A 27404-nucleotide genomic window follows, 5' to 3' on the forward strand; every position below is an offset into this window, starting at 1 on the left:
CAAATATCAATCACAGAGCGTGACCTGAGCCATCTGGCCAAGTGTTGAGTCACTGCAGGGTGACGCGACATCCTCATATATATAGCCCTGTTTAACACCTGTAATGATGTCATTGTGAAATCCCCCAATAACACGGTGAAAACACAGTCACTGGGAAAGATTTTGTCTTTCACTTACAGGAAAACGTTCTCCCACACAAACGATGTATGGCTCATCAACACAAGCTCCTATTGAAACTAAGAACCCCCGTGTTAACCTACTGGTTACCAAGTGGCAGCATGTGTGGCTGTTGGCTTTGGACAGAAGGAGGAAACTCAATGATGCTTTGGACAGACTAGAGGAGGTAAATCCAGCCCATAATATTATCACAAGCACACCTTTTCTGCAAAGATTACATCACCCATTCTCTTTTTTTTCCAATTTAGTTGAAGGAGTTTGCCCACTTTGACTTTGACGTGTGGCGGAAGCGCTACATGCGCTGGATGAACCACAAAAAGTCTCGCGTCATGGACTTCTTCCGCCGTATTGATAAAGATCAAGATGGCAAGGTGACCCGACAGGAGTTCATTGAGGGAATTCTCTCCTCCAGTGAGTGTCCAGCACACAAGTGACATCTGAACAGCATGTAATCAACCTGCAAAATGCTAATTCTACCACATGATGGGTCCTCCTCAGAGTTTCCTACCAGCCGCCTGGAAATGAGCGCAGTAGCAGACATATTCGACAGAGATGGTGACGGCTACATTGACTACTATGAGTTTGTGGCAGCTCTCCATCCCAACAAAGATGCCTACAAACCTCTTACAGATGCTGACAAGATTGAAGATGAGGTCATTCAAACTCTAATGCCCTGAGTTGTAAATTGTCACTATGTAACAAGGTTTAATAAAGTTGTCTGTTTGCAGGTTACACGTCAAGTGGCAAAATGCAAATGTCCAAAACGGTTCCAAGTGGAGCAAATTGGAGCAAACAAATATAGGGTAAGCAGATTTTTACATGCTTGGCTTATTCAAGTACTTTAAAAAAAAAAAAAAGACTTATGTCATGATAATGAGATGCTTTATATACTAATGTGCCTTTTCTTATGGAAAATATTAGTGAAGGTAGGTGTTAATTGTGTTGAGAAAAGTGTAATTGTGCGCTAACTTTTCTATATTTTTCTTATTGTTCAATGCATCACCAGTTCTACCTTGGAAATCAGGTACATGTGAATGTCACCCTCGTGTTTTTATCTTTTTGTGCTGTGCCTTTTGAGTCTTCTGCATTTACCATGTTTGATGTCAAATTAACACTTTCTGCCCAGATTCCTGGCTGATGATTTCAGGCTGGAACTCAGAAGTAGAAAAAAAGAAACTCTATGGCAATCTGATTTAATCTACTAGGTGCAAGATGTTTTTTTTTCAAGCCAACAGTTCTTTATGCTTGCTGAAAATGATCGGAAATTTGGCTGAAAATGATTAAATGAATCATCCATTAAAAAGCCCAATGTGTTCAAATTTTACATCACTGCTCTACGATTATTCTGTTGGCACATCTTTATTTTGTTGGAAATCAGTCAAAAAATCTCTCGTAATTGTTTATATAAATCTACTTTTGAGTTTCAGAAAATCCAATAATGGCTTGCCAGCACCATTTCAGCCCATTTTTTATTGGTTCACGGGCATAAATTCATCTGCTGGGCATTTAATAATGCTTTTTGTGTGCTTGGCTTTTGGTGCTTCAGCATCATGGGAATGATTTACCTCGACAGTGGCTCACACACTGTCGCCCGAATCACATTGTTAATTAATTTTTAAAGTTGTGCAGCCTTTATGATCTATATTAATATGTTGCTTTTCATTGAGTGAATTAACGTTCCCTAAACATGTTGCATGTTGCTAATTGTTCATTTCTGATAAGGCTTAGTGAGAGGGGGATAGGGGTATCAGTGGTGGTTTGTGTACTAGTTTGTATTGATGTATCACACAACAATGAATTTAAAATAACTCTTTTGACAGTTTGGTCTGGTTCACTGCTTACATGACTCCTTAATCGGCGATGAGACAATAGCAAACAGGGAAAATCAAAATCTTACGCCCCACCTACACGTTGCAGTTTTGGAAAGCTGTATTCTGGTAAATGGCTACTCTTAAGCTGTTTCTTGTGCCTTTTTTTTCCTCCAGATCATCATCACCTTAAATGTATCTGATCACTAGAATCACCAGTTGCATTAAATCATTCAGATAATCATAAAAATGCAAGAGTTAGAGCAGTTTGAGATAAGACAATAAGAATTTAGCTGAGGGTCATCAGTGTTTGGTCATGTCTGCGTATCGCACTGTGGTGGTTTAGACAGAAATGACTAGGACCATTCCTCATGTTGTTTTCAGTGTGTCGTTGGAGCTAGCTGCATTTGATCTGCATCAGTGTCAACGCATCCCGAGTATTTGAGTCGTAGCTGTAGAAAGTGCAACAAATTTTGCAGGAGATTGCTGTTTGTCCGCTTGATCATGATGTGAGCCTGTTTCTGACCGAAAGCATGCACCTGTGATTGTTGTGTACAAATGATGATTCCGTGCCAAAACTCATGGTCACATCCAACTGACTGACATCTGTCTCGTCCCTGTCAAAAAAGCTTGAATCATTTGTATCCATAACATGCTCAGTGTTTTTGTGTTTGGTATGTGTGATTGGAAAGGTGAAGGCAAATTATTATGCACTAGTGCCCCCTGGTGGCATAATCATTGGTCTTCAACCATGTTTCTTTTGTATGTGCACTGGCTGAGGCCACCTGAAGCCAGATTACTACAACACAAACATAGTGAATACATTACAGCCTGACTTATGATGTAATTTTGGGGTTGATTGTGTTGAGTATTCGTAAAATTAATCAAAGTGTGGAAATCAACCATGGAACTTCACAAAAATTATGATGAAGACATTGTTCTGTCCTTACAATATTTCTGTCAGGCTCAATATCCAGACAGAGTCACTTCACTGTGACATGAGCTCAGAGTGTGATTAAAGGAAAGATGAATCTTAATCAAACTCACCAGCTCTCACTAGAAGAAGAAAACCAGTTGGATTGATTGTTGTGTACGTTGTGTCTTTTTAAGAATGAAAAGTGAAAATTGATGTTCTTGTCTCAAACTCTGTGTTTATTTGTAAACCTGTGCAACATGGAAAGGAAACTAGACCATAAAGCTGAACATTTGTCATTAAAGAAATATTGTTCTATACAATATGATGCTAATTAAAGTAACTGGAATAAATGTGGTTCTCCAAAGCAGTCTAGTTTCCAGTGTTGCACAGCCTCTTGTCTGGAGTGAGAGTGCGCTCATGGGAAGCTCAGTGTTTCTCACATGTCCCATCTCTTTCTTCCTTCCTCCGCCGTAGTTCGGAGACTCTCAGCAGCTGCGTCTTGTGCGAATTTTACGCAGCACGGTGATGGTGCGGGTGGGAGGAGGCTGGATGGCTTTGGATGAGTTCCTGGTGAAGAACGACCCCTGTCGAGGTGAGTTTATGTCACAAAGCACAGCTCAACCAGTGTTCTCAAAGGTCTGTTTGTGTATTTATTCATATTTGTTAGTTCGTGGTAAACTCTTTGGCACTCGAGAAAGTCTCAGTTGTGTAGTAGATTGCAGTTTGGGTTGTTTATCTGATTTTTTTAGACGATCCAGAAACATTTCCAACTCGGTGTGGATATTTAATTTTTTTGCAAGCATTCTTAGAATTTACTGCGTACGTTCTGAAAACTCTTACAGACTCTTACAGAAACACAATGAAAACACTGTATGGTGACTCCTGAATGTGGTATGATGATGTATACTGTGTTTTGGATTTGTTTCTATGGTGACTTAATGATCTCGCTTTCCTAAAAAACCCAAATCCCCAAAACCCGAGAGACAGAAAGCAAGATTTGAATGATCCCCTGAAAATGTGTCTTTACAAGCAGATAGACCGTTACTCATTACCAACTGGCCGCCGGACCTATGTGTGAAAATGTCCTTTCTGTGCCCACATCTGCTGTGAAAACTTCCCTTCTCTGCCTGTCTCTGCTGTCATCTGTATTAATGATCGATCTCTGTGTTTCCTGCCAAACCTTCCTCCTGCTGAACATGATATCATTTCTTCTAGTTCATCACCACGGGAGCAAAATGTTGCGCTCGGAATCAAACTCTTCAATTACTCAGTCTCCTATAGGTTGGCAAATCTCACACTTTCTCACCTTGCTCCATGAACCCACCAGTGGTATGTGTGTCTGCACATCCGAGTGTGTGCTGCTTGTGTTGGTCCCGGTGTGTACCACTTCTGTAGTGTAGCTTCGTGTGAGCGCTCATTGTGAATGAATGGCACTCTCAGAAACCAGCTGCACCCACTGTCAGCCGTCGCTCAGCTGTGGCTGGTTTTCATGCATGCAGTTGTTCACATCACCAGCTGTCACTTTCTCTGAGGCATCAGATTATTTTTGGGACTTTGCGTAGCGAAATCAGCTCTTTTTTTTCTCTCAGCATGTAATGAGGGGCTAAACGTCTTTTGCTGTTTACAGGTAAAAAGTATTTGAAAACCAAATTAAAGGTAAAAAAAAAAGAGGTATTAATCTGACTATTTACATAGAAAATACTCCAGTATCATTGCTGGGGAACAATGCGTTTTCTTTACGCACACCACACAAAAGTGAAAGTGTTTTCATTGCACACTTTACTTTAACAGTATGGCTTTGTACTTTAATCTGCATGAAACTTTGTTTTCAACATATCCACTATGCAGTTAGTATTTTAGTTTTTGTAATTCTAATTTTGGCGGATTTTGTTGTAAAACTGTTTAGACTCACTTTAATGATTGACCCACTGTCAGATAATGCTGGTTGAGATACAAAACTGATTATTCCACTACTGTTCTAACAGTATTTTGACTTCTGTTTGACAGTATGGATGAGGTCTGAATATGCACGAGTCTTGCTTTTGAAATACTCAGTTTCATCTGAAAGAAGACAGCCATATCACGCTAACACTTTATTTTACAAGTCTGCAGTTTCCCAATAATTTCTCAGGTGTTTAGTTTGAAGCTTCCTGACATTTGGTGCTAACTACTTAGAAAAAAGAGAAACTGCTAAATTAAAACATTTGCGGTTCTGAAAAATAAAGGTTCTAGAAATAAATTTATAATCAATTCATATATCCTATGAGGGAAAATCCATTTTTCTTTTATTTGTACCAAATTGTCCCTGTGTCTAGGAAATTTTCTCTCAAAAGTTTGAGAAATTATGTGGAAATTCAGGCTCTAAAGGGGAAAATAAAGTGTAAATTCATCATCATAATCATCAACGCAGAGATATGAATGAAGAATTATAATCACAGACCTGTTTGTGGATCATGGCTTATTTGGAGTGTGATTTCTTAGCTAAAGGCAGAACCAATATGGAGCTGCGGGAGAAGTTCATCCTCCCAGAGGGAACCACGCAGGTGATGGCCAGCTTCCGATACAGAGGTCGGAGGTCTCGCCCGTCATCAAGAGGAGCCTCTCCCAACAGATCCACCTCCAGTCAGAGCTGCCCTGTTCCATCAAACCCGACAGCAACCAGCACACCAAAGGTGAGAGAATCCACCTGCTATGAGAGCCCGTTCCTCCGTAGTTCTCTGCCCCCTCCCTCCTTGATGGCAACAATCACTCCACACCTTGATATTCCTGTCATTTACCTGCTTTTCTTTATTTGATCATTTTGTGGATTGTTTTCTCAGCCTCTTCCATCTAGTGTACTTTGTAGTTTTTTTTGATTTGTGAATCCATGTTTTGTTTTTGTTTTGTTTTTTTATTTGCCGTTGTTCCCTAGACTCCCCAACACATAACCCGCAATTATGATAAGCCATGGCTTGCAAACAGCAAACCCTCCACTCCTCTTAAATCATCAGACTCCTTTGAGAGCCAAGGTTCATCCTCAGAGGTATAGTCATATTTAGAACAAGATGCAGAACAGTCATGTGACCCAACTGAAATCTACTGCAAAATATAGATGCTGAATCAATATTAGCAGAGGAAAAAAAAACTGCATGTGTGAGATTTAGCTTATCTCTCATTTTATTTTGAATTTGAAATGACAACAGTGAACGCAAATGTTCAGCAGAGGCCAATTTCAGCTGGGTCTGTGAACTTTTTTGGGCTTAATATTTTATGCTTGCCTGAAAACTGTCTGCTTAATTTTGAGATGTTACGTATGTTTTTATTTGTGTGCGCTTGTTTGACAACTAATAGAGTTCTCATACTAACTGTTGCTCACCTAAACGTCACAGTTCTGGCAAAAGCAATGATTTTGAAAGGATTTTTCATGAAATTATAAAACTAACTCATTAACATTTGTAGTGTTTTTCTGGTACGGCTTGTTGTGTACTTCAGCTTTTCATTAAAAAAAAAGGAATGCAAATGAAAACAAATAAAGTACTGTCTTTTACAGGGCACAGCAGTGCAAGGCAGTAAACTGCGCCTTCCCGGCTACTTATCCGGCAAAGGATTTCAGTCGGGTGAGGAGGGAACCTTGATCAACGCTGCTGTACTAAAAGCTCGAACACAAATGATAGGTGGTGAGTACAACTTTTGTGAATGTTTGTCGGTATCTGTCTCACGGTGAGTTAAGCTGAAACCAACCGATTAATGATGGTTCTTTGAATTTCACGTTTCCAGAGTCGAGGAAAAATTCCAGCCGACCGGGAAGTAAAGCCGGGAGCAGAGGAAGCAGTCGCAGAGGAAGCGATGCGTCTGACTTTGATATCTCAGACATCCAATCTGTCTGCTCAGATGTCTCTGAGACGGTTGGTGAGTCCACTCGAGCGACGCCGCGCTCTGCGTCCCGCCAGCACGGAGGAAAACCATCCAAGATCCCCACTCCTCAAAGAAGAGCCACTCCAACAAGCAAACTGGCCAAGGGATCCAAGCGATAGTCAGTGGCTGACAACAAACAACCCAGAAGCTCGTTGCACCCCTAAACACATCATGGACACTGGAGATGTCTAACTTAAGAGACTGCAAATGTGTTGAGTGTTATTTAAATCGTTGCAAGATGTAAAATATTCTGTTAAGAGGCAATATGGTTTAATATTATGTGTGGACGGAATGTTAATGGCCTTGTGTATTCGTTATTAATGTATTTTATTTTTGTGAAAATGTCAAATTGTTTTTTTTTTATTGTACTTTATTTTATTTATGCAAATCCTGGCGAGGTTTGATGGACACTAGAAAAATCTGGGAATAACCCTGTTGAACTGTTAATTAACATTTCTTCACACTAATGAAGGGCAAATGCAGGATAGCGCTCTGAGAGTTACTGAATGTACTGTAATTTATGTATGCTGATGTTTGGATTAGATGGTGCCGTTTGAGACACTGCAATTATCTATTTAAGTGCTATGTTATACTGCCAACTTGCATTCAGAGGGCAATGCAATATACGACAATAAACCCCACTAAGCACTGCAGAAACCTTCAAAATCCCTATTTACGAGAAGTCGCAGAAAACTTGTAATCATGAAGCTTTCAATTCCTGTTTGTTTGTCAGCCGCTGCAGCCCCTCTTTTTGTTGTTCCACAGCAGTCTTTGCATTGGCCTTGAAGAGGTGCCACTCTGTGTCGCCATTTTCTGTGCATTCATGTCGATGTATGGTTAATTTCGGTAGAGCTGAAATTGTTACTGTAACATTACTTTGTAATAAACCTGCTTGCAGAAAGCCACCAGAGACTGGTGGGCACCACAGAACCGTCTCGGCTTTTCTCACTGCAAATGCATTTGGATTTATTAAACGCATACATGTGTGGCAGCTGTTATCTTCTATGTACCATGTTGCTCAAAAGTCTTTTTTTCCCCCCGCAGCCAATTTTTTAAGTAACAGTGCAGTGATCTAGTCTGGGTGGAATGTTTGCAGAGCTTCTTGTGTTTGGCTGTGAAATACTACATCATCCTCCCAGTGAGAGAGTGGTACAACACTATCTTCAATTAACATACACTGAAAACATACACTGTTTTTATAAAGTAAAGTTTCAGTGGAACATTATTATTTAAAAAAAAAAAAAAAAAAAAGATTTACCGAAACACTGCACATTCATCCTATTCTTAAGCCTTGCTGTTGTTTTCACCTCCAAGAAGCTTCAGCCTGCATTAAGTTCAACTGCCTGTCTTCGATGTGTTGACTCAGTGTGCCACACTGAGCTACACTGTTGTGGCTGTCAGCTCGATTGGCCTATGAGAAGAGACAGATCCCCTGGGTACCACAGGTGGAGTGGAGCTCAGGGGTGAGGGTCCTCTGAGACCCAGAGCTTCTAGTGTGAATGGTCCTCCTGTTCAGCTCAAACACTGGCCCTGGGATGGCACTTTAAAGTGGGATCTATTCTCACACCAGGAACTGCAATAGATCCATCAGCAGGAGCTCTGGGGCTTTTTCAGGAATATGTGAGTAATTGTTGCATTCATTCCGGAATACATTTTGTGAAGGTAGGAAGGAAATCATATGAATTCAAATTCAGTGTAATGCCAGCTTGTTACACAGCAGATAATGAAATTTGTTCAGTGTATGGTGATTATTGAATGATGTAATAAGAGCTGTAAGATTAACCAGTGGATGTTGCTTTTAATACTGAAGACAATGTATCTATGTATTGTGCAAAACATTGTCCATTTTGTATTTGAAAAATTTAAATATTTGATATTCAAAATTTCTGAGAAAATGTCACTAGTTTAGGATAAGAGACTTAGCCCTATAAGTATGCTCTTTTCCCTCTTCCCACTACTTTTGAGGGATCCTTTATACTAACGTACTGGTTTCTTTTTTGACAGTCTATGATATATTTCATGAATCACTGATCTGATATCATTGTGGATCTATCTAAATGACTTGTGTGTTAACCCGCTGTACCACAGGCACTTATAGCCCCTGACTTCAAAACATCAAAAATGCCAGCCTTCAATGATATGCTGGTCTTTGCAGCATTCTTTTCCATCTTAGGACTGGCCCAGTGTCAGACGTTGACAAGTAAGTTTAAATTTCAAAATACTGATTGAAGTCTACAACATATTTTCAGTGCATAAAAATTTAAAATTAAAATAGACTGGTGTTGTGTGGTTGCACGAGGTAGGACTGACATGCAGCCATCTTTGCCGGAACACTCCTCTAAAGAGGATTTATCAACTCAGAGAGGCATTTTCTGTTTGAAGGGACGATCATATAAAGCCATATTTGTGGGGATTAATGGTGTGCCATTAGACAAGTTTCGTTTTCCAGTGATAATACTGTAGTGTTAAAGTTATGACCAGCAGATGTCAGTGTTTGTCAGTTAATTTTTCATTGCTGTGCTGTTGACAGCATCGTATTTTCTGCACCCAGTGCCGGTGTGGCTGTTCTGAAGTCATCCCGGGGTGAACCTGAGCACACGCACCGTTGAGGTCCTGCAACTGTGGCTCCCTGTCACCATAAATTAACCAGATAACACAATAGTCCATTGACTGTGCTGCATGGCAGTAAAGCTTACTGAATGTACTATGAAATGAAAGAAAAAAAGACTTTACCTCTGCTGGAGTTATGATGTCTGTAATTTGAATCCTTATCCAGCTTTCATCCTCAATTTCTAACCTCACAGGAAACACTGCAGCCATACCGATCTTATCCAAAATGCAGCACAAAGCACCCAGTGTTTAGAATTCAGGAGCTTAATCCACCGGTGAGAGAAAATAAACAGCCTCGTCATGCTAATGGATTTAATAGATTACCTCATTGTACCTGTGAAGAAATGGCATTATTAACAACAGTGAGCCACACAGCTTTTAAACAAAAATCAGGGACATCAGCGCTGACATAAGATTCAGAAGTAGTCTAACCCCTTTGATGTTAAATCTGTGTGACGTCAAACTTAGCTAAGTGTTTGTCCTGTGAGGTTTTGATCTTCTGGAGGAGTTTCGTGTGCCTGAGTCCAGAGGTGTGAAGAGAGTGGATGGATCTCAGCCTGAGACAGTGGCGTACCGTGTCAACCCCGCCATCCATCTACGGAGGGCCATCAGGTACAGTTCCAGAGTGGTGCCAAGCCTGTCTTAGTGAAGCAGAGAATTTATCAGACACTTAACATGACACACAATTTCATACTTGAATGTACTGAGCCTATATAATACTCATTTACAGGTCCATATAGTCTGCTATGTGCTTAAATGCTTCAATATTCAAATAAATTTGAATTTTATTTTTTGCAGACCATCTATTGTGTACAGGGAATGGATGGTATGCATGTACCTACAATCATCAAAATAGTGTGACTGATATTTTGAATGTGTTTAGATAATGATACATTTATATGGTTCCGATTTAGATGGGAAAATGCCTCTTTATATTAGTTCTCTCTTAAGTAACCAGCCTCATTTTACCCATGCTTGCTGCCTGGCCCTAAAATTGCAATAGCTGTCTGTCCAATTTGGTTCTCACCATCTCAACAGACATTAGATAGATTTTGTTAACATGCTGATATAAGTATTTAGTTCAAATTCCCGCAGTGTCATCACCACTCGCTGTGCTGAAAGGTTTTCTTTAGGTCTTGTTTTTTAGCTGTTGTATCATTGTAGTTACTCAAGTACTGAAATCATAAACAATCTCACAAAAACAAGCTGTCTGGCCAATGCATATGTTGAACTATGAGTTGAGTATAGAAATTCAAGAGGCTTTTATTTAATTTCTGATGAATGAACCTTTCTGTTTCCACAAAAGCTCACAACTGTTTTGTGATGAAAAGGAGACTTTGTTTAGTTATCCAGCTTCCTGAACTTCAGTCTCGTGCCTCAGTGATGTGTATCCAGATGGACTTCCCTCCGAATACTCCATCATTGCAACGTTTAAGTTGACCAAGGGCGCTGCCCAGACGTCCTGGAACCTGTGGCAGGTCAGTGACCCCGAGGGACGAGAGCAGGTTGGTCTGCGCTTCCATGCTGATGCACGCTCGCTAGACTTTTTCTACACCAGCCCCCATGGGAGCCAGATGCTGAGGACCTTCCACGGTGTGCAAAAGTTATTTGATGGAGAATGGCACAAGTTGGCACTGAGTGTGAAGGGCAGCCAGGTGAAGCTGCTGATAGACTGTGAAGAGGTCAGAGTGGAGGCTATTGATGAGCCAAGGCCAGTCATTCGCCAAGGATACACCTCCATCGTCAAACGAGCTGTGGGAGACCGCTCAGTGCCGGTATGTGGAAAACTTGATTTTATGGGTAATATCTTAAGTTTTTCATAGTTTTGATTCAACTTTTATTCATCATACTATCTCTTGCTTCCATCTAGGTGGACCTCCAGCAGATGGAAGTGTCATGTGACCCAGAGAAGGCTTATTCAGAGGGCTGCTGTGAGCTTTCCAATGTGGTGAGTCAGCTGTACTCCAGCATCATAGCATTCCTCCTCTTAAAGATAGGTGTGGAATTTTAAAACCATTCTGTCACCAATCTCGTCATCACAGTGTGGAGGGTACGCAGAGATTGGCCTCACAGCTGGAAGAGCGTCTTGCAAATGTATGCACGGACAACCTGGCATTCAGGGCCCTCCAGGACCAAAAGTGAGTGCACCTGTGCAGAGAACTGGCTGAGGGAGTATTCAAGTTACAACTGTTGACACATATATGCTTTTTCTTTGACAGGGTCACAGGGGTCTTCCAGGAAAACCCGCAGACTCAGGAAGACGAGGCAACTGGGTAAATAAATGCATTCTGCCTCTCATTCATGCAAGCATCAAACCTAGTATCTCGCGAGTTGAATTCATGTTCTAATGTTTAAGCGATGCCTTCTAAGCACGAGTAACATCCACTTCCTTTTGCTTCACCCTAAGGAGTTAAGCTGACTGGGTGAGTGACATTGTAAAACTTGCATTTGTGAGACAGCGGCAAAGCTATGGAAAATGGCAACAGAGGCACAACTGAGGCAGGACAGGATGGAAACAAATCTGGAAGCAGAACAGCTTAGCAATAGTAAACACTGGCTTTTTTCATACTTTGAAAGCTCATGTCCGCTTTGCTGAAGATTTTGGAAGAATCCAGGACAAATTTAAACCAACACGGATGTGACAATAAATTTGTTTTTGTAGTCCTGAAATAGCAATTTGTATCTTAAAACACAGGCTCTGATGGTTTAGAATATAGGTTTTAACTCAAACTGGCCCAAGATCACAAGATTTCTTAAGGTTTTGCTTTTCCATTTGGAGGGAACAGAGCCAGATGTAATGAATCCCACACACAGGAAAACCAGGCAGTTGAGCAATAACCATACCCTTCAAGTGTTAGTGGCTTTAGAATTCTTGATGTTGTGTGAAATTTGTCAGATGTTTAACCTTGTTAATATTCTCTATATTTGTGTGAATAAGCCACCTAAATCTACCTCAGAGAGAAGTTAGGAAAATTTGTGAAATTTAAAAAAAACCCAAAGGACTCAGCTATAGGAGCCAGTTACACATCCTTATATCCTTCAGAGAGGAGCAGACGTGATTATTTCCACTTTGAATTTATGACTTGTTAATCTCTTTGATGCTAAGCAGTCACTGTTGTTGGCACAGATCTGGGAGTCCTAAAAACGTTCAGGAAAACATGTGTTTAAAGGGAGATTTTTTTTCTTAAAATTCATATGTGATGGTTTGGCGTTTAACTTGCCCTTTGCACTCAAAGAAATCCCCCATGCTGCCTGAGGAAACACATGTAGGCCTAAAGACCAGCGTACACCCAGAGTACATTTCCAGAGCTGTACATGCTACATGTTCTTGTCTTGAATTGCAGCTGCAGCTCATCTGGGAGCAAACATCTGTCTTGAGTAACTGGTTAGAGTTTTGACCTCCTGCCAGCTTGTGAATCACGGAGCCCCAACTTGTTTATCTCCTTCCCTGCTGGCATCCAAGGAGGGCATTTCCTGGCACCGATATATGGACTGCCCATCTCAGGTGGTGGGTGGTCCTTAAGCCGTCCTGCCTCGGAAATGTCGTAAAGTTCACGGTCGTGCCTCTCGCCATACTGTCGGCCATCTCTGAGGTTAACTTCTGTCCAGCTGACTCTGCTTAACACACACTGTTAGGTGTGATGGACAAATAAACTCACAACACAAAGGCGCCCTCCCTGGCTGTGTTTAACGTGTTTGTTGACTCAATCCAATGCAGCCAAATGGAAAACACTTTTCCATCTACTACTAAGGAAGTCGGCATCTGTGCAAACAATACTGATCCAAGCTGTTGTATTTATGACTAATGTTTCCTTAGACCTACTTGTGTATATTTTCCAGTATTGTGACTAATACAACCCTTTTTCTCAAGAAGTTGGGATGCTATATAAAATGTTGTGAATGATCTGCTAATTTAAAACTTGTTTTCCTGAGAATAGTTCAAAGACAACGTGACAGATTTAGGAAGTGAGGAATTTTATAGTTTCTTAGGTTCATTTTTAACGTGATGCCAGAAGCATGTTGCACAAATTTTAGTGCAAGAACAACAAGCTGGTCATTAGAGTCTTTTTTAATTATTTGTTACGAGGTTGATTTAATTTTCTCAGGGAATTTTCCTTATCTTGGAAGGAAAATGCTTAAACAAATTCGGCGCATTTTACTACAGCGCATGTCCAGAGTAAAAGAGTGGTAAACTGTCCTGTTTGCTGTCCAGACCAGCCAAACCACCTCAAACATTTACCACTTTGATAGACAAAAACTGAAAAAAAAGGAGGCCTTGAACTGTTGAGCCGCAGAAACACGTCACACAGGAATGGGAAAACCACGACAGGTGTTTGAAATGCCTTGGTGGCACCACAGTCAAATTGGAAAAAGTTACAATTATGACATTGTTAGCTTAGGATTGGCGGGCATAGTCAAAACAAAGATAAAAGTAGTGATATTAGAAAAAGAATTACAGGATGTGTAAATCCCAAATTAGTAGCGTTTTTTTTGTATCTATTAAACAAACACAATTTATATATTAATTAGGTAGTTTTAGAGGGGCTAATAGACTACTGGTAAACTAGCTGCTTTCTCTCTCTCCCTTTCTGATAATTTGAGAAGTTTCCAGTCTCCTGGCTTGGGCTATTTCTTTTAAAGTTAGATTTTTAGAGGCTTGCTGTCTGCAGTTTTAAATTTCTTCTTTTTTTTTTACAGCAAGTTAGATTAAAAAGATTTATATCAGTCAGATCTTTTAATCTAGAGTCAGTTGCGGGTTAGATAAGCTTTTCACAACGATTGGAAAAGAAAAAATTGTATTTTAACCATCTTCTCCCTAAAGGTAACTCAATATAGCTTTTCTTTGTGTGCGAGGGGGTATAGGGGATTCTTGTTTAATGTGTTGTATGTCTACAACACATTGTATGGAGCTGGCACAGTACAGGGTGTTTTTTTTCTCCCTGTGTTGTGCCAACCGTTATAGTCATAATGTACATGACGAAACGTAAAGCTTCTCAGCTTCTCCAAGGCTCTAAAAATATTCTATTTGTTCATTTTGTTCAAGTAACTAAGATAATCTGCAAAAAGAAATTCTCTTTGCCTTGAGTTTTAATGCTAAGTGTACCTGTCATTGGTCTGAGAAATGGAATTGCATGTAACTCTAGCCAAGAGTGTGACTAAGCTTATAGCCTGAAAAGGTTAATAAATTCTCAAATGTTTTTTTCTCCGTACACACTGTACAGTGTACATATTTTCATGGTGTTTAATTTAAAAAACACAGGTTGGACAGGCTGTCTGTCTGTCTGCCATTTTCAAACCCAGATACTCTTACATTTCTCTCAGTGGAAACAGTCACTAACATTCAGATTTTACACTGCCTCATGTTGGTCATTCACAAACAAATTGCTACAGTTCAAAACAGTATGCTTGTTATCAAGTTAAACCTGTCTTGTAGGGAATTCGCGGAAACACTGGAGACTATGGCAACATTGGCGAGACAGGCCCCAAGGTGAGCTCTGCCTTTATGTACTCTCATCAGTGTTTTATAAGATTCTGTTTGGCTCATTCGTAAACTGCATGAATGAAACCTGACGCACATATCCTCAGGGTGAAGAGGGAATCAAAGGCGAAAAGGGAATGAGAGGACCCTGGGGCCAAGTGGTAATCTATAGCTCAGATTGAACATTTTCTTTGCGATGAAAAGTTATAAATGTGTATGAATGAGATGTTGTATTCACAGGGCGACAGAGGGTCTAAAGGGCTAAAAGGATTAAAAGGGGCAGCAGGTTTCAAGGTAAACTCCTCCGCTGGCTTTAATTCAGACTTAGATTGGATTCCTTTATATGGCAGCTAGAAATGAAATTACAGGCTTGTTGCTACGGTTGTATAGCCAAATAAATAACTTTAATTTTGACCTTTTGTCTGTAATTAAAGGGAGTTCGAGGAGCTCCTGGAGGCATTGGTGAGACTGGGAAACCAGGAGAACTTGTAAGTAGCCTTTCAGACACAGTGGTAAGCCCTTTTGCAAGCCATTTTGTAATTACTGTATTGCTAACAGTTTGGCCTCCTTAAAGGGCGCTAAAGGCCTCAAGGGATATGTGGGGATTCCTGGATTTCAAGGAGTTAAGGTATTTGTGTTTCCTTCCAAATGGTATAATCTTTTTATCTGTTTTTAAATCATCTGAACACATCATGCTGCTATTTTTTAGGGCCAAAAAGGGAATACTGGTACCACAGGGAAGTTGGGACCCAGAGGAAAGCAGGTGGGTTCTTTTGGGATTCCCCACGCCATATTCCATACCAGGAGACTTTTTATACTTTGTCCACTACTTTCCAAATACCTTCATTTGACCGTAAAGAGCAAGTAAATCATTTTTGACGTGGTAAAACACTGGAATTGAAGTATGTTTTTGGCTTATGTGCCGTCTCCATAAACAACATTAGTTCAATGTGGCTGGATTTTTGGCTGAGATCTGAGGGGTTGAACATAAGCTGGTGAGTCACTAAAACAAGAGCCTGAGCCGCGGCGATAACCTACTTTTACATTTTAAATGGGGGGACGGCCTCCTGGTTCCCTGCTGCTTGTTGGACACTGCACATGGAGTTCATTCCTAATCCATATTGTTTTAAACGATTAATTGGCAGGCTATTGTTGGGGATCCTGGAGAAATGGGAGCCCCTGGAGAGAAGGGGAGGCCTGTAAGTGTTTCATTTTATTTACAAGGGTATACAAAATGTTAGTTCTTAACAAGGTCTAATTAAGATTTCTTTTTTTTGTCATCAAAACGTGAAAACTAGGGTATCCCAGGACCTGTGGGCAGAGCTGGCACACTTGGACCAAAAGTAATTTACTGCTGACACTCATAGCCTCACATGTAGTTGTACTCTCACGTATTCTCTCATAATAATGACTGAAACTCCATAGGGTATTATTGGAGATCCGGGTTTATCTGGTAGAGATGGCGATCCTGGAATAGAGGTAATGTATTCTGCTCATAGTGACAACTTTATGTTGAGTTTTGGAAGTGGTGCCCTTCTTTTAATATTCTGTAAATGTAATCTTTTTCTGACAGGCGTATCAAGGACCACAAGGCCCCAGCGGAAAACTTGGACGTAGTGGAGCAAAGGTCTGCTCTTGTTTGGTTCTGTAAATACATGTGAAATGGAGCTGTTTTTGGCAGATTTATTCATTGCCATTTGTGTCTTTTACAAGGGGGAGAAAGGCACCCTGGGGCCTGCAGGAGAAATGGGTCCCCAAGGCCAAACTGTAAGTCAAGTTTTTCAGGCTTTTCATTTACTGAAGACAAGCACATAATACATTTTGTTCATAAAGTAGTTTGCCATCTTAAAGGGAAACAACAAAGAACAAAGCAGCCCCTTCGAGTTGGTTAATAAATGTTTTATTCTCAAGGGCCCAAGAGGTTACAAGGGTTCTGCAGGGAAGCCAGGAAGACCCGGATTTATTGGCCCACCTGGACCTACTGTAAGTGGTCCAGATGAATTTTCTTAACTCTTCCAAACACTAGTTCATTTTCCTCAAGCCATTAAAGCATGTCATCTCTTTACAGGGTCACGTGGGTGTGCCTGGAAAACCAGGGCCCAAGGTAATACATCCTCCATCCATTACCCATTAGAGATATAAAATGAGGGCAAAAGGATTGTTTAATGGCACAATTTCTCTGACTATTCAGAACATATTTACTGGGTCATTGAGCCACACAGAGTTTAAGATTTGCAGATGTATTCTCTTTCCAAACCAAGACTTTTTCCCGGTTTGGAAGGAAGCCTTACATTTGTAGGAATTTAACGAAAAGTCCCCTGAAGTACTACACAGACTTCTTAATACATTTTCTTTAATGTTCTACACACAAATGGAGCATAGAAGTTGGCGAGGCTCTATACCCATGTTGTCATGCAGCAAGTACATAATGAGGATGTGCATTAAACAGGCATGTTGACTCAGTGTGTCATATTCCCCACAACGAGTGCTAAACATCCCTTCAGGATCTGTTCTTGATGTTTGCAGAACGAGCCAAGTCAATGAAAAATGAAGATAATCCTGCAGAAACCACTTTTCAGCTGTTTGTGTTTCTGTGGCGTGCATAAGAGCAAACAAAGCTGATAAGAAAGAACCACCATTTGGAGCAGTAAGCTTGCACTAGATAGATCCATTACAAGTCATTTAAAATGAAGGTGATATGTTCAGAAGGGAATGAAAACATTACAGAGAGAGTCTAAGCAATTAAACATGTAATTTATCAGAATATGCCGGGTTTCTATCTTTCCAGGATGGAAAGTCATACCTAGTCAAGAATGATAGATTTACTCGTGCATTCTCCTCTAGCTGACAGTTTAAACGCAAACCTGCTACAATGATCAGACAGAAAAAGGGAGATCGTGAACATAACCGAAAAAATGCACAAATAAAAGATCATGTTTAATGTTTACTCACTGAATTATGGATGTGAATATGGAATGAATATTAGGGTCAAAGTCAAATTGTCAAATAGCACCCTGTCCCTTGACTTTAAACACAGCAAAGATAGTGTGACAACAGGCCCACTGCTTTGACATCTCCCACTTCAACAGGTTTACCTTACGGGTCCCACACAGGCCAGCCCCAGTGAAGAAAAACATCTGTCAAGTGTTATTAAAGTATTACAATCTACCTGCTGTGGGCTTAAATAGTGGTTCTGAAAAGGAATGCAGCCACATAAGTGTTGAGGTTATTACGAAAAATTCGACCCATACTCACAGCTAAAAAGTGTCAAACTATTGATAGCAGAGGGTTTGATTCCTATATGATACGTAAATATGATATGATGATGATGTTATTAAAGAAATGATGATGATGTACCATAGGAATATAAATATAGCCTACTTAAATGTCTCAATGAAGCTAAAAAAAAAATTTTTAAATAAAGGAAAGAAGAAAAGGAAAAGCGTTACTGTGATAGTAACACTTTCTGTTTACATTTATCATTTTCATCTATGTTTAGTTATGTTTAGACATCAGAATGTTTTGGTGAGGTGAAAAGACTTTGATGGTTTGGGTTAAAATACACCCTTTGACTAAGCTAATTTTGTTAGAAGTCACATGGTTCGTTGGACTGATGCTCACCAGAGAATGAGCAGCACATCTGCTAACGTCTGATCTATCAGCTAATCGGAAACTTCTATACACTACTTACATTTCATTTGCCTCGTACAGGGTGACACGGGAATCCAGGGGATCAAAGGAGTAAAAGGCGCACAGGTACTGCATATCTGCAATGTCAAATACCAACAATATATCATCTTTCTGCTTGTCCTCTTCATCTGCTTTTCCTCACATCGATTTTCATGTTTTTACAGGCGGAAAAGGGAATTAAAGGCCCAAAAGGAAAGGTGAGTTGGGATGTAGCTGATTGATTCGGTGATGTTATAAAACTACGATTTTATCATGAAAGTAAAACACCGGCCACCACTCAGAAGACTTGGTAAATTCTATTAACTTCACTACAAGGGCAGGTATGGATAAATGATTAAGTGTCAGTCAAGTAATGAGCGTAGACAAATAGACCAGTGTTGATTTTCAACTCTTGAAGTTAGCGACACTGAAACAAAACATGTTGGTTTGTGGTGAAGTCTGTCACTGAGGACAGCAGTGGTGCAGGTGTAGTGTTTCCAAATGTTAGATTTCTGCCCTCATATTGGTTGGAATATCCTCCATTCATCCCATTGTGTTTGCAAAGTTAATAGTTGGAAAAATCCAATATGAATCCATCAAATAACATTCCTCACATATTCAAAGCATCTGCAGATGAGATAAGAACAGTAACGCCCACAACTGCACCAAAATGAATCCTGCACATTTCTCCGATGCTCTCTGCCAGATTTGGTTTTTGTATTGAAACTGACATGAAAAATTCCAGTTTGTTTTACATTTGCCTTACTTCCAGAGAAGAGACACATTTTTTCTATTAGCTAATTCTATGTAACTCACTTTTTGTGCAACTCTGTAAGATATTGTGTAATGTTCTTTTAACCGATTTGCATCTTAAGCCCAGCAACAAATTTTGTGTTCTTTTTGACTGTTCTGATGCTTTGTCCTGGACCCTGCCCTGCTGATGCTGTTGGTGGGCTCTGTAGGTTGGAGACAGAGGTGAGCAAGGCCCACAGGGAGGACGGGGGAAGCGTGGCCCTGGCGGCCCACCCGGTCGTTCAGGCCCATTGGGAGTCAAGGGGGTTCGAGGCGAGGGAGGACCAGATGGCTTTCAGGGGCTCCCAGGCCCACCAGTAAGTTAACAAAAAAGTCATTGACTATGTCTGACACACATGCTTATGTGTAGTGTCCTTAGTCCCCAATGTGAATGGCCTTTCATTTGTCTCTGAATAAAGACACAGAAACAGCAGAGTCACCATTTACTCTAACACTTGTAACACTAAGGCGCACATACATTATTCAGTAACACTTTTGGTGTCAAGAACACATTTAATCAGTTACTACATGTAGTACTGACTCACAGCAAGCATTTGATTAAGTGTGGCTGCGATCCCACAATGAGTCAGGAAATACAACTAGCTTTCTTCACGATACCTCCTCAGAGATGAGGCCATCGCTTCTACATGCTCTGTCCCACAGCTGGGTCACCACCAGTGATGGATGTGGTACTGATTTCTTACACAGGGCCCTACGCTCCCTGCCGAACATGTGATTGAGGTCTGTAAAAAAGTGGTCCTGGAACAGATGTCAACCTTTGCCAACTCAGTAAAGAGGACATGTGCTGCTGTTTGTCCTCTCTATGGGGACGTTCCCATGGGTGCCCCCGGTCCCCCTGGACAGAAAGGACCACCGGGACTTCCTGTGAGTTTTACAGTCTTGATATTAATTTGATATTAATGTACAAGGCTATATTCGAGGGACCTTTTCCTTTCACTTCACCTCCTGTATAGCTTTGGCATCAAATCAATGTCAGAGTGCAGTACATACATACATTGTTCATTTTGAACTCTCTGGCGGAGCAAAATGCAAACACATTGCGAGGGTCTGGACAGGCCAAAGAGAGCTGAAGTATTTGGCAGAAAAGCTTGGAATGAAAACATTACGATTTTCCACGTCTCTATGAGGACAAATAGGGAGTCACAGACTAGACACTTGGTCTGTGCTGAATGATTCTTGGCTGTCCTTGGATTGGAAAGCCTTTTCCACATTATTATACAATGTCGAATCAATTCATGTTCCACAACTCCTAATCACAGGGACTCTCGGGCTGATAAATGTTCTTGAAGCCATGGCTATATAAAAAATATTCCACTATATTAGATTATGGTCAGTAAGCCTGATATTGTGGCGTTTCGTGCCAAAACTAGTAATGCAGCAGTACCAAACAATGTTTTCCTTTAAAATTTTTTCTTCTTTTTTTATGTAAAGAACTGGTCCGGGTTTAACGTAATCCACTGCATTACCTAAAAGAGTACCTGACAGGAAATAAATTCCTTTAAGAATAATAGTGAAAACACAAATAATTCATCATATATTCTCCTGTTGATAATGTTGTCAGGGGGACCCTGGTAATGATGGCGCTATTGGAGAAATGGGCCTGGTGGGATTCTACGGAGAAGCTGGAGACCCAGGGCGACAAGGAGAAAGAGGTGTGAAAATCAAAGAATTTAAACACAGTATGATAAATATCTTAACTATAAGTCTGTAAAGCTTGTTCTAGGCAGAAACTGGAAAAAAATCAATAAGATCCGTGATTTTATTTTATATTCCACATCTAATAGACGCTTTTGTTGATTTAATGTCAATCCAAAATGTATTGTTCACAGTACACAGCATGCTTCATGGTTGATCTGCAATAGGATCTTTGTCAACGAGCTTCGGCTGTCTTGTCGGCAATCTTTCTTGTCAACAACACTACCATATGAGCTCAATAGCTCCCGGTGAATCAATCTGTTTTTCCCACTTGGATGATGAAGCGAAAGTGGCGATTTCTCTCTCTACCTTCTGTCTCTTGTGTCTGTCATGACATTTCATGCTTTAACTATCAGAGACATGTAGCTATTGATTCACCAACTGCTTTAGCATATCACCAATCGTGTTTCTGTAACTTCTACACACAGCAATTGATTGGCAGTTAAGACACCGATTTACCTCAGTTTTGGGACTTAAACATTTGTCTGTGATGTGAAAGTCAGGCTTAAAATTTTGTGGGGTGAGCTTGACCTCCAGGATTCAAAATTCTAATCAAAGGGACACAGTACTGACTTTGCACATCACAATCAGCTTACGTGCTTTCATGTGCTGAGGCCCTCTGTAACTCTGTGCGACATCTGAGAAAATTCACTTATTTAATGTCATGTTAATGCAAACTTTTAGTTATTTTATTTTAGAACGTTTACACAGAGGAAACCGATAAAATCAGATTGCTAAAAACATTTGGAGGTGTTTTGTACAGATGCATGTTGGTGTGAATGCTCAAAATGGATTTCAAAGTATTTTCTGTCTCACTCGAATCCCAGGGATGTCAAATCCAAAGTGATCATTTGATGTTCATTGTTTTTCTATTTATCTGCATTTTTGACAAAGCCACTGAGTAAAAGGAATCACTATTGCGAATAAAAAGTAATCAAGGGTTGCAGGGTAACAAAAAAGCATAAACATGTACTTAAGAAACTTTCATAAGACTTAAAAAAAACCATGTCGACTGCCTTTGAAGAAGGGCTGCGCTAAATGAAAGTGCTGAATCCCAGACTGTGCAGTGTTGGACATCTTGTAGGCTAACGACTATGTTCACTGCTCTAATTAAACCCCTATAATGATGTTGCAGACGTATTAAATTGCAATGCCAGGAAAAATAAATTAGAGTAATTCCAAGATTTTCCAACTGTTCATTTAAGACTGATCGCAGAAACACTTTGTGATCGTTAATCAAAATGAACAGTTTGAATCAAGCTGACCTTCCTAAGAACAGCTTTCATTGTGGTTGCTGCCGTTCCTGCTGAAAGACGTGTGCTTGTATATGTGTGTGTTTGTGTGTGTATTGTAGGTGACGGTGGAGAGCGAGGTGATAAAGGAGCCAAGGGTCATGGCCTTCCTGGCTACACCGGAGATCAAGGACCACAAGGTAATTTAATCTTTCTGAATAAAATATGGCATCATTTGGATGTGCACATCTGTGCTTGCGCTTTGTTCTACTTTGCAAACTGTATTACACTCTCTGATTTAGATATCAGAAAACGGGGTGGGGTGTGATATCAGGGAATTGTTACAGCCAGATGACTGTGTAATTTGCCAAAAACGAAATCGTTTTTCCCTGGAAGTATTCTCTCCTTGGAATCTGTGACAACAGCCTTACTCAGCTAACTGAGCAGACTGTGACGCCCGAAGACTAAACAACATTTTCTTGCTCAATCACAGGTCAGCGTGGACGTCCTGGCAGAGCCTTTAACGGCCAGCCCGGGAAGCAGGGTGAGAGGGGACACGTTGGCCGACCTGGACTCAGGGGCCATGCAGGTCTCAGAGGACCCCCAGGTGTCTGTGTCACCTCTGGGTGCGCTCAGCAGAATGTCACCAGCGGGACACCTCAGCCAGCACCAAGGAGGCTGAGGAATCGTTCTTAGAAGAATGTGGACAATGAACTGAATACTGGGCTTAAAGGAGTAAAAAAACTGTTTTTGTTTATATGCGTTTGTTCTAACAAATAGAAATTTTCATGTAAATATGCAAAATTAGACTTGAGGACAAAAATGACCAAAAAACAACACTGACATGGTTTGGAGGATAGTTTAAAAAAAAAAAAGTATTTGTATAAAAAGATCATCTTCATTGTTGGTAGTTTATATTTAAACTGATTCACCCAAGTCTAACGTGTCTTTAAATATCAGTGCTTTATAATAAAATACAAAAATAATATAAGACTATGAATGTGATTTATTTAACATTCCTTTTATGAATCTTGAACAAATAGAAACTATCGAGAAGTGCATCTCAGAACAAAGTCACAGGAAACAGTTAGAAACACAGCAGACACGTTGCACCACTAAACTTTAACCAATCACATCAGCAAACTAATACCAGTGAAGCCAGTGCACAAGTCGGTCAGGCTGAAAATGTGTTTTCCTTCAAGAGAAACCTTGAGTGTTGTTCTTTGCTCCTGTCTGACAAAGGAAATACTCTTTGGTTTTGTTAATAAGTTGATGTTATTAACTCTCATCGCACCTAAACTACTGTGTTAACCATGAATGCAGAGCTTGAAACATGGCAAGGTGGATTCTACCACAACTGCAAACGGAATAAAACTGTCTGACAAGGTAAACTGCCTGTAGCACTTCTGTGAAGAAGAAGGAGAAGACACAAAAATGAGTAAATGAGTCATGAGTAAACAAGGTGTGTTACACAGTGTGGATATTGTCTGTGAATATTATTGTGTAAGCCACTAAATGCAGCAAACTTCCAGCCTCAGAGCCCCCTAGTTGAAACTTAAGAAGGCATTGTGTCAGACAGCAATGCATACTGATTTTCCCCAAACCCCCAAGACCACATCTGGACTATGAGGTGATTTCAGTGAAGTGGCCAAATAACACGATTCCATTCGTTAGCACTGAAAAGCCTGTCAAACAATACGTTTTTCTGTGCAAAAAAAGATGCCCGACCTGCTCCTTAATTTCCTCTCCCTTCGAGGTGATGCAGAGGTGCAGTTGCGGCAAGGTATGGGACAGGTGCCAGCTGTCAGTTGGTTTGATACTTTGTCGGCTGAATACTACAGAAAGAAATTAAGCCGAATTTCAAGAGAACTTAAAAGAGAGGTGGAGAACAAGAGGAAGGAAGAAGCTGTTCGATTAGGGTTCAAATTCAGCTTTACCTTTCAGTTTTTCTTGCATTATCTGAATTCAATTAAAACATTTACAGTTAAGAAAAATAGTGTTTATATATTTTTCTCACTATTCTTGTGTGCAGTGAGCTGAAATATGCCAGCTGGTTTGGTAATGCTGGTATTGCCAATGATGTAAACGTTGTTGATGTATGCACCCAGTGAGCAGCTTTCAACTGAAGGAGTTCATTACTGACTATGATGACTTTGTGACTTTTTATTGTGGATGCAGTAGTGGTGTGCTATAATAGTCTTAGGATTTATGATACCTATAAGCCCCCCCTACCCTCCATTTCAAAAAGTGAAAGGTTTGAAATTGATATAATTCAAGCTCTTAAAAATCTCAATTGGGACCACGATGATTCTGAATCAATTTAGCAACAACCGTTGTTTAATTTCTCTCAAAATATTGTTTTAGCAAGGAGAAATAGTGAGACCAGGAGTGATGGTTCCCACATGGTGCCTCTGCTGCTGCATCACAGCAGCAGGTTTAGTTCCTGGCCTGTGTGAACTTTCCAGCTGAAAAACTTGTTGGTCAAGTGGAAAGGAAAGTCTACATTGCTTGAGAATTTGAAGTCCCACACCTGTCTGTCTGTATTGAGCTGTCTGGGACACTTGCCTGCTTTGTGATCAGTGTATGCTGAAAAAGGCCTCTGTCTGCAGCTCAGACAGTTTGTACAGTCATGTTGAGAAAAATACTTTTTTATTCCATAATCTGATGGAGGAACACCTCTACAAGAAGAAACATTTAGGAAACTCCTGGCTCACGTTGGTTTCTAGAGAAGCCCATCGTCAGTAGTTCGTCATTCTCTCTGTGTGACTGCAGCATCACATGTACCATCCCGCTCTGTTTTGTTCCACCAAAGTGGCCACCTCTGTCATGGAAACTATTACTCATCTGTGAATATCCTGAATTTGCTTTTTAGGTTCAATAGCTTGCTTAAGACATGCTCACAATTTATCTCTGTGGTAAACCAGAGAAGTCATCATGATAAATACGGCTTAATGCAGATGTGCTGATTAAAATGTCCCAGTGCAGTTGAGCTTCAAAGTGATGGCAGTAAATCAGAAGTTATTAGAGGTTTTTAAGTTGTCCCCTATCCAGGCGGTTATTTTAAAGTTTAAAATGCAACTGCCAACGCTGTAGATGGAAGCTAATATAAGCATTAAGCCAAATTTGTCATTAGGTTTAAATGAAGTAGAACGTGAGAAGAGTGCTAAGGTTGTTAGGCACAACTGTATATTTAATTAATCATTCTCACACAATTTATACAACATTCACAGGTAAATGCAATGGCAGAATGAGTCACTGCTAGGTTCCCATGTTGGCAAACTTTCTTATTTTATTTATAAGAACAAATTTTCTCTTGTGCAAACCAATTTGATTTTTTTTCCACAATTTGATTTCTCTAAATTTATTACAGACCTCAAGCTGATTCATTTCTTTTCCAGAGAAACCACACACTACATTTTTTTTCTGAATTCTCAATGGTTTAAAGTTGGTTCAGATTATGGAGTTTGCTTTTGCACATAATCAGTCCTCTGACGATCATAAGCAGAAAAACAGCAAAAATCTTTTAAGCTGTGAGACTAGATCACAGGATAAGCTTTAATTTCTGTGTGACCACATGGTTGTCTAAAGGCAAAGTTGCTAATATAATGAAGGTGCTCAGTTCCAAACAGAACCCATCACATATGTGTATTTCAGCACGCACTCAAAGCCTCTTAACATTATATCACAACATACATTTGAACAGGTCTCAGTTAGCATTTGCTGACATGTACACACACTGTCCTGCCATGTCACTGAAACCACTTACTGTTGTAGCGAATTTATTAACATTTACTGTCTCTTCTGTGCAAGAAGTGCTCGAACAATCCTGATCCACAGTGACCCCAACGTGGAACCTACAGGATCTGGTGAGAACATCCTGATGTGTTGCCACAACATCTCATAAAAAAGGGGGGTCTAAACTATAATAGGGTGATTGGTGTTCATTTGATGATTTGTATGCCATAGGAGGGCATCTTTTAAAAAGCTATGAAATGCACAAAGGGAGTCAATAGGTGAACCTGAGGAGTAGTGTAATGATATCCAGGTAAGAAAAAAACTAACTTCTGCTGCACTGACGATTGTTTATATCACATTGCTTTGTCATAAGTGGTCATGGATGAAAAGATTGGGAAGTACTGCCTCTATTACTTTGTTGGGGAGATAGGAAACATATTTTGAAGCTTGAGATAATGTTTTGTGCAAATTCAGCATAGCTCATGTTCGCCATGCACAAGATGATTACAGCTCTTTTGTTGTGGTTTCACTTTAATATTACTTTAATATATACATAAATTAATACATAATTCATGTCAATGGATCATGATTCATTCCCACAACTAAATTAAGTAGTTTTGACAGATAAGTTGCAAACAGATGTCAACCAATTATAAAATGGTTCAGCTTGATTATAGCTGTGGTCATTTATTTGAATTGCACAATATCAGTCAAATTTCCAGACACAACCACATAATTGGAGCGATCAAAGTCTTGGGTTCTTGCAGAAATAAACAAAGATTTTCTGCTCTTTGATTTCCTTCTTGTGCACCTCCTGTTGCTTACAAACTGGATAACAGAGACAGCCCTGGAAAGTCTAGTGTCAGCAGCAGGCCGGCCACTCCCAGGATTAGGAAAACCAGCCCAGTATTTGCCTGTGTGTGACCACCAGAGTGTGCTCGGGCTCAGGGTCATCAAGGCCATCACCAGGAAAAAGCTGCTGCTCTCAGAATAAAGGGACCTTTCTAACCCTATTGATCCATGACTGAAATTCACCACAGGCTGATTTTGTTCAACCCTGTACACAGAATTGATGGCAACAAAATATTGTTTGTCTTTCCCTTTTCACACTGTTCTGTAAAAAGAATGCAGATTCCATCAGCTGACAATGGCTAATCTTTTGAAACGATGGAGTGTTTAAAAAAATATCATAACTAGTTGTTGCATAAGCGCAATGAAAATGCAATGTAATGATCAGAATGTAATGATCGGGGTGCCACAGGGGAAAAAGAGTTAAATCGAAGAGAAGTGAATACATGAGTAGATAAATGTGGAAATATATATATATATTTTTTTTTATCATGATTTAATTAATCTATCAGTATCCTTTCATCTTT

General features: G+C 40.1%; 2 protein-coding genes across 4 annotated transcripts in view; both read left to right on the top strand.

Annotated features, from left to right (window-relative positions):
* Positions 1 to 7786, top strand: part of dst (dystonin) — a 99880-nt gene extending 92094 nt beyond the window's left edge. The window contains exons 89-100 of one of the 3 annotated variants that reach the window (XM_075478006.1): positions 180 to 343; positions 426 to 588; positions 676 to 830; positions 906 to 980; positions 1184 to 1201; positions 1998 to 2114; positions 3376 to 3493; positions 4117 to 4230; positions 5383 to 5573; positions 5813 to 5923; positions 6431 to 6557; positions 6658 to 7786. In XM_075478006.1, coding sequence (XP_075334121.1) covers positions 180 to 343; positions 426 to 588; positions 676 to 830; positions 906 to 980; positions 1184 to 1201; positions 1998 to 2114; positions 3376 to 3493; positions 4117 to 4230; positions 5383 to 5573; positions 5813 to 5923; positions 6431 to 6557; positions 6658 to 6914 — 1610 coding nt within the window. In that variant the 3' untranslated portion in view covers positions 6915 to 7786. The remainder of the gene's footprint in view (positions 1 to 179; positions 344 to 425; positions 589 to 675; positions 831 to 905; positions 981 to 1183; positions 1202 to 1997; positions 2115 to 3375; positions 3494 to 4116; positions 4231 to 5382; positions 5574 to 5812; positions 5924 to 6430; positions 6558 to 6657) is intronic. The other 2 variants (XM_075477996.1, XM_075478014.1) reach the window with 2 other exon arrangements.
* A 1130-nt stretch (positions 7787 to 8916) lies between these two features.
* Positions 8917 to 23440, top strand: LOC142399423 (uncharacterized). Its single transcript, XM_075484074.1, has 26 exons — positions 8917 to 8995; positions 9894 to 10017; positions 10787 to 11180; positions 11276 to 11353; positions 11448 to 11543; positions 11625 to 11678; positions 14840 to 14893; positions 14992 to 15045; positions 15125 to 15178; positions 15319 to 15372; positions 15459 to 15512; positions 15594 to 15647; positions 16030 to 16083; positions 16183 to 16227; positions 16310 to 16363; positions 16458 to 16511; positions 16598 to 16651; positions 16796 to 16867; positions 16953 to 16988; positions 18596 to 18640; positions 18739 to 18771; positions 19516 to 19662; positions 20054 to 20230; positions 20928 to 21018; positions 22416 to 22493; positions 22787 to 23440. The coding sequence occupies exons 1-26, from the start codon at positions 8917 to 8919 to the stop codon at positions 22987 to 22989; spliced, it is 2292 nt and encodes a 763-aa protein (XP_075340189.1). The 3' UTR covers positions 22990 to 23440.
* The last annotated feature ends 3964 nt before the right edge of the window (positions 23441 to 27404 follow it).

This window comes from Odontesthes bonariensis, chromosome 2 (genome assembly GCF_027942865.1).
Source record: "Odontesthes bonariensis isolate fOdoBon6 chromosome 2, fOdoBon6.hap1, whole genome shotgun sequence".
Classification (NCBI taxonomy): domain Eukaryota; kingdom Metazoa; phylum Chordata; class Actinopteri; order Atheriniformes; family Atherinopsidae; genus Odontesthes; species Odontesthes bonariensis.

Excerpts from the sequence above, each read along its gene's own strand:
- LOC142399423 (XM_075484074.1), top strand. The coding sequence starts at position 8,917 with ATGCCAGCCTTCAATGATATGCTGGTCTTTGCAGCATTCTTTTCCATC. Across the intron at positions 14,894-14,991 it reads TTGGCGAGACAGGCCCCAAG|GGTGAAGAGGGAATCAAAGG; the intron begins GTGAGCTCTGCC and ends ACATATCCTCAG. Across the intron at positions 16,228-16,309 it reads CTGGCACACTTGGACCAAAA|GGTATTATTGGAGATCCGGG; the intron begins GTAATTTACTGC and ends GAAACTCCATAG.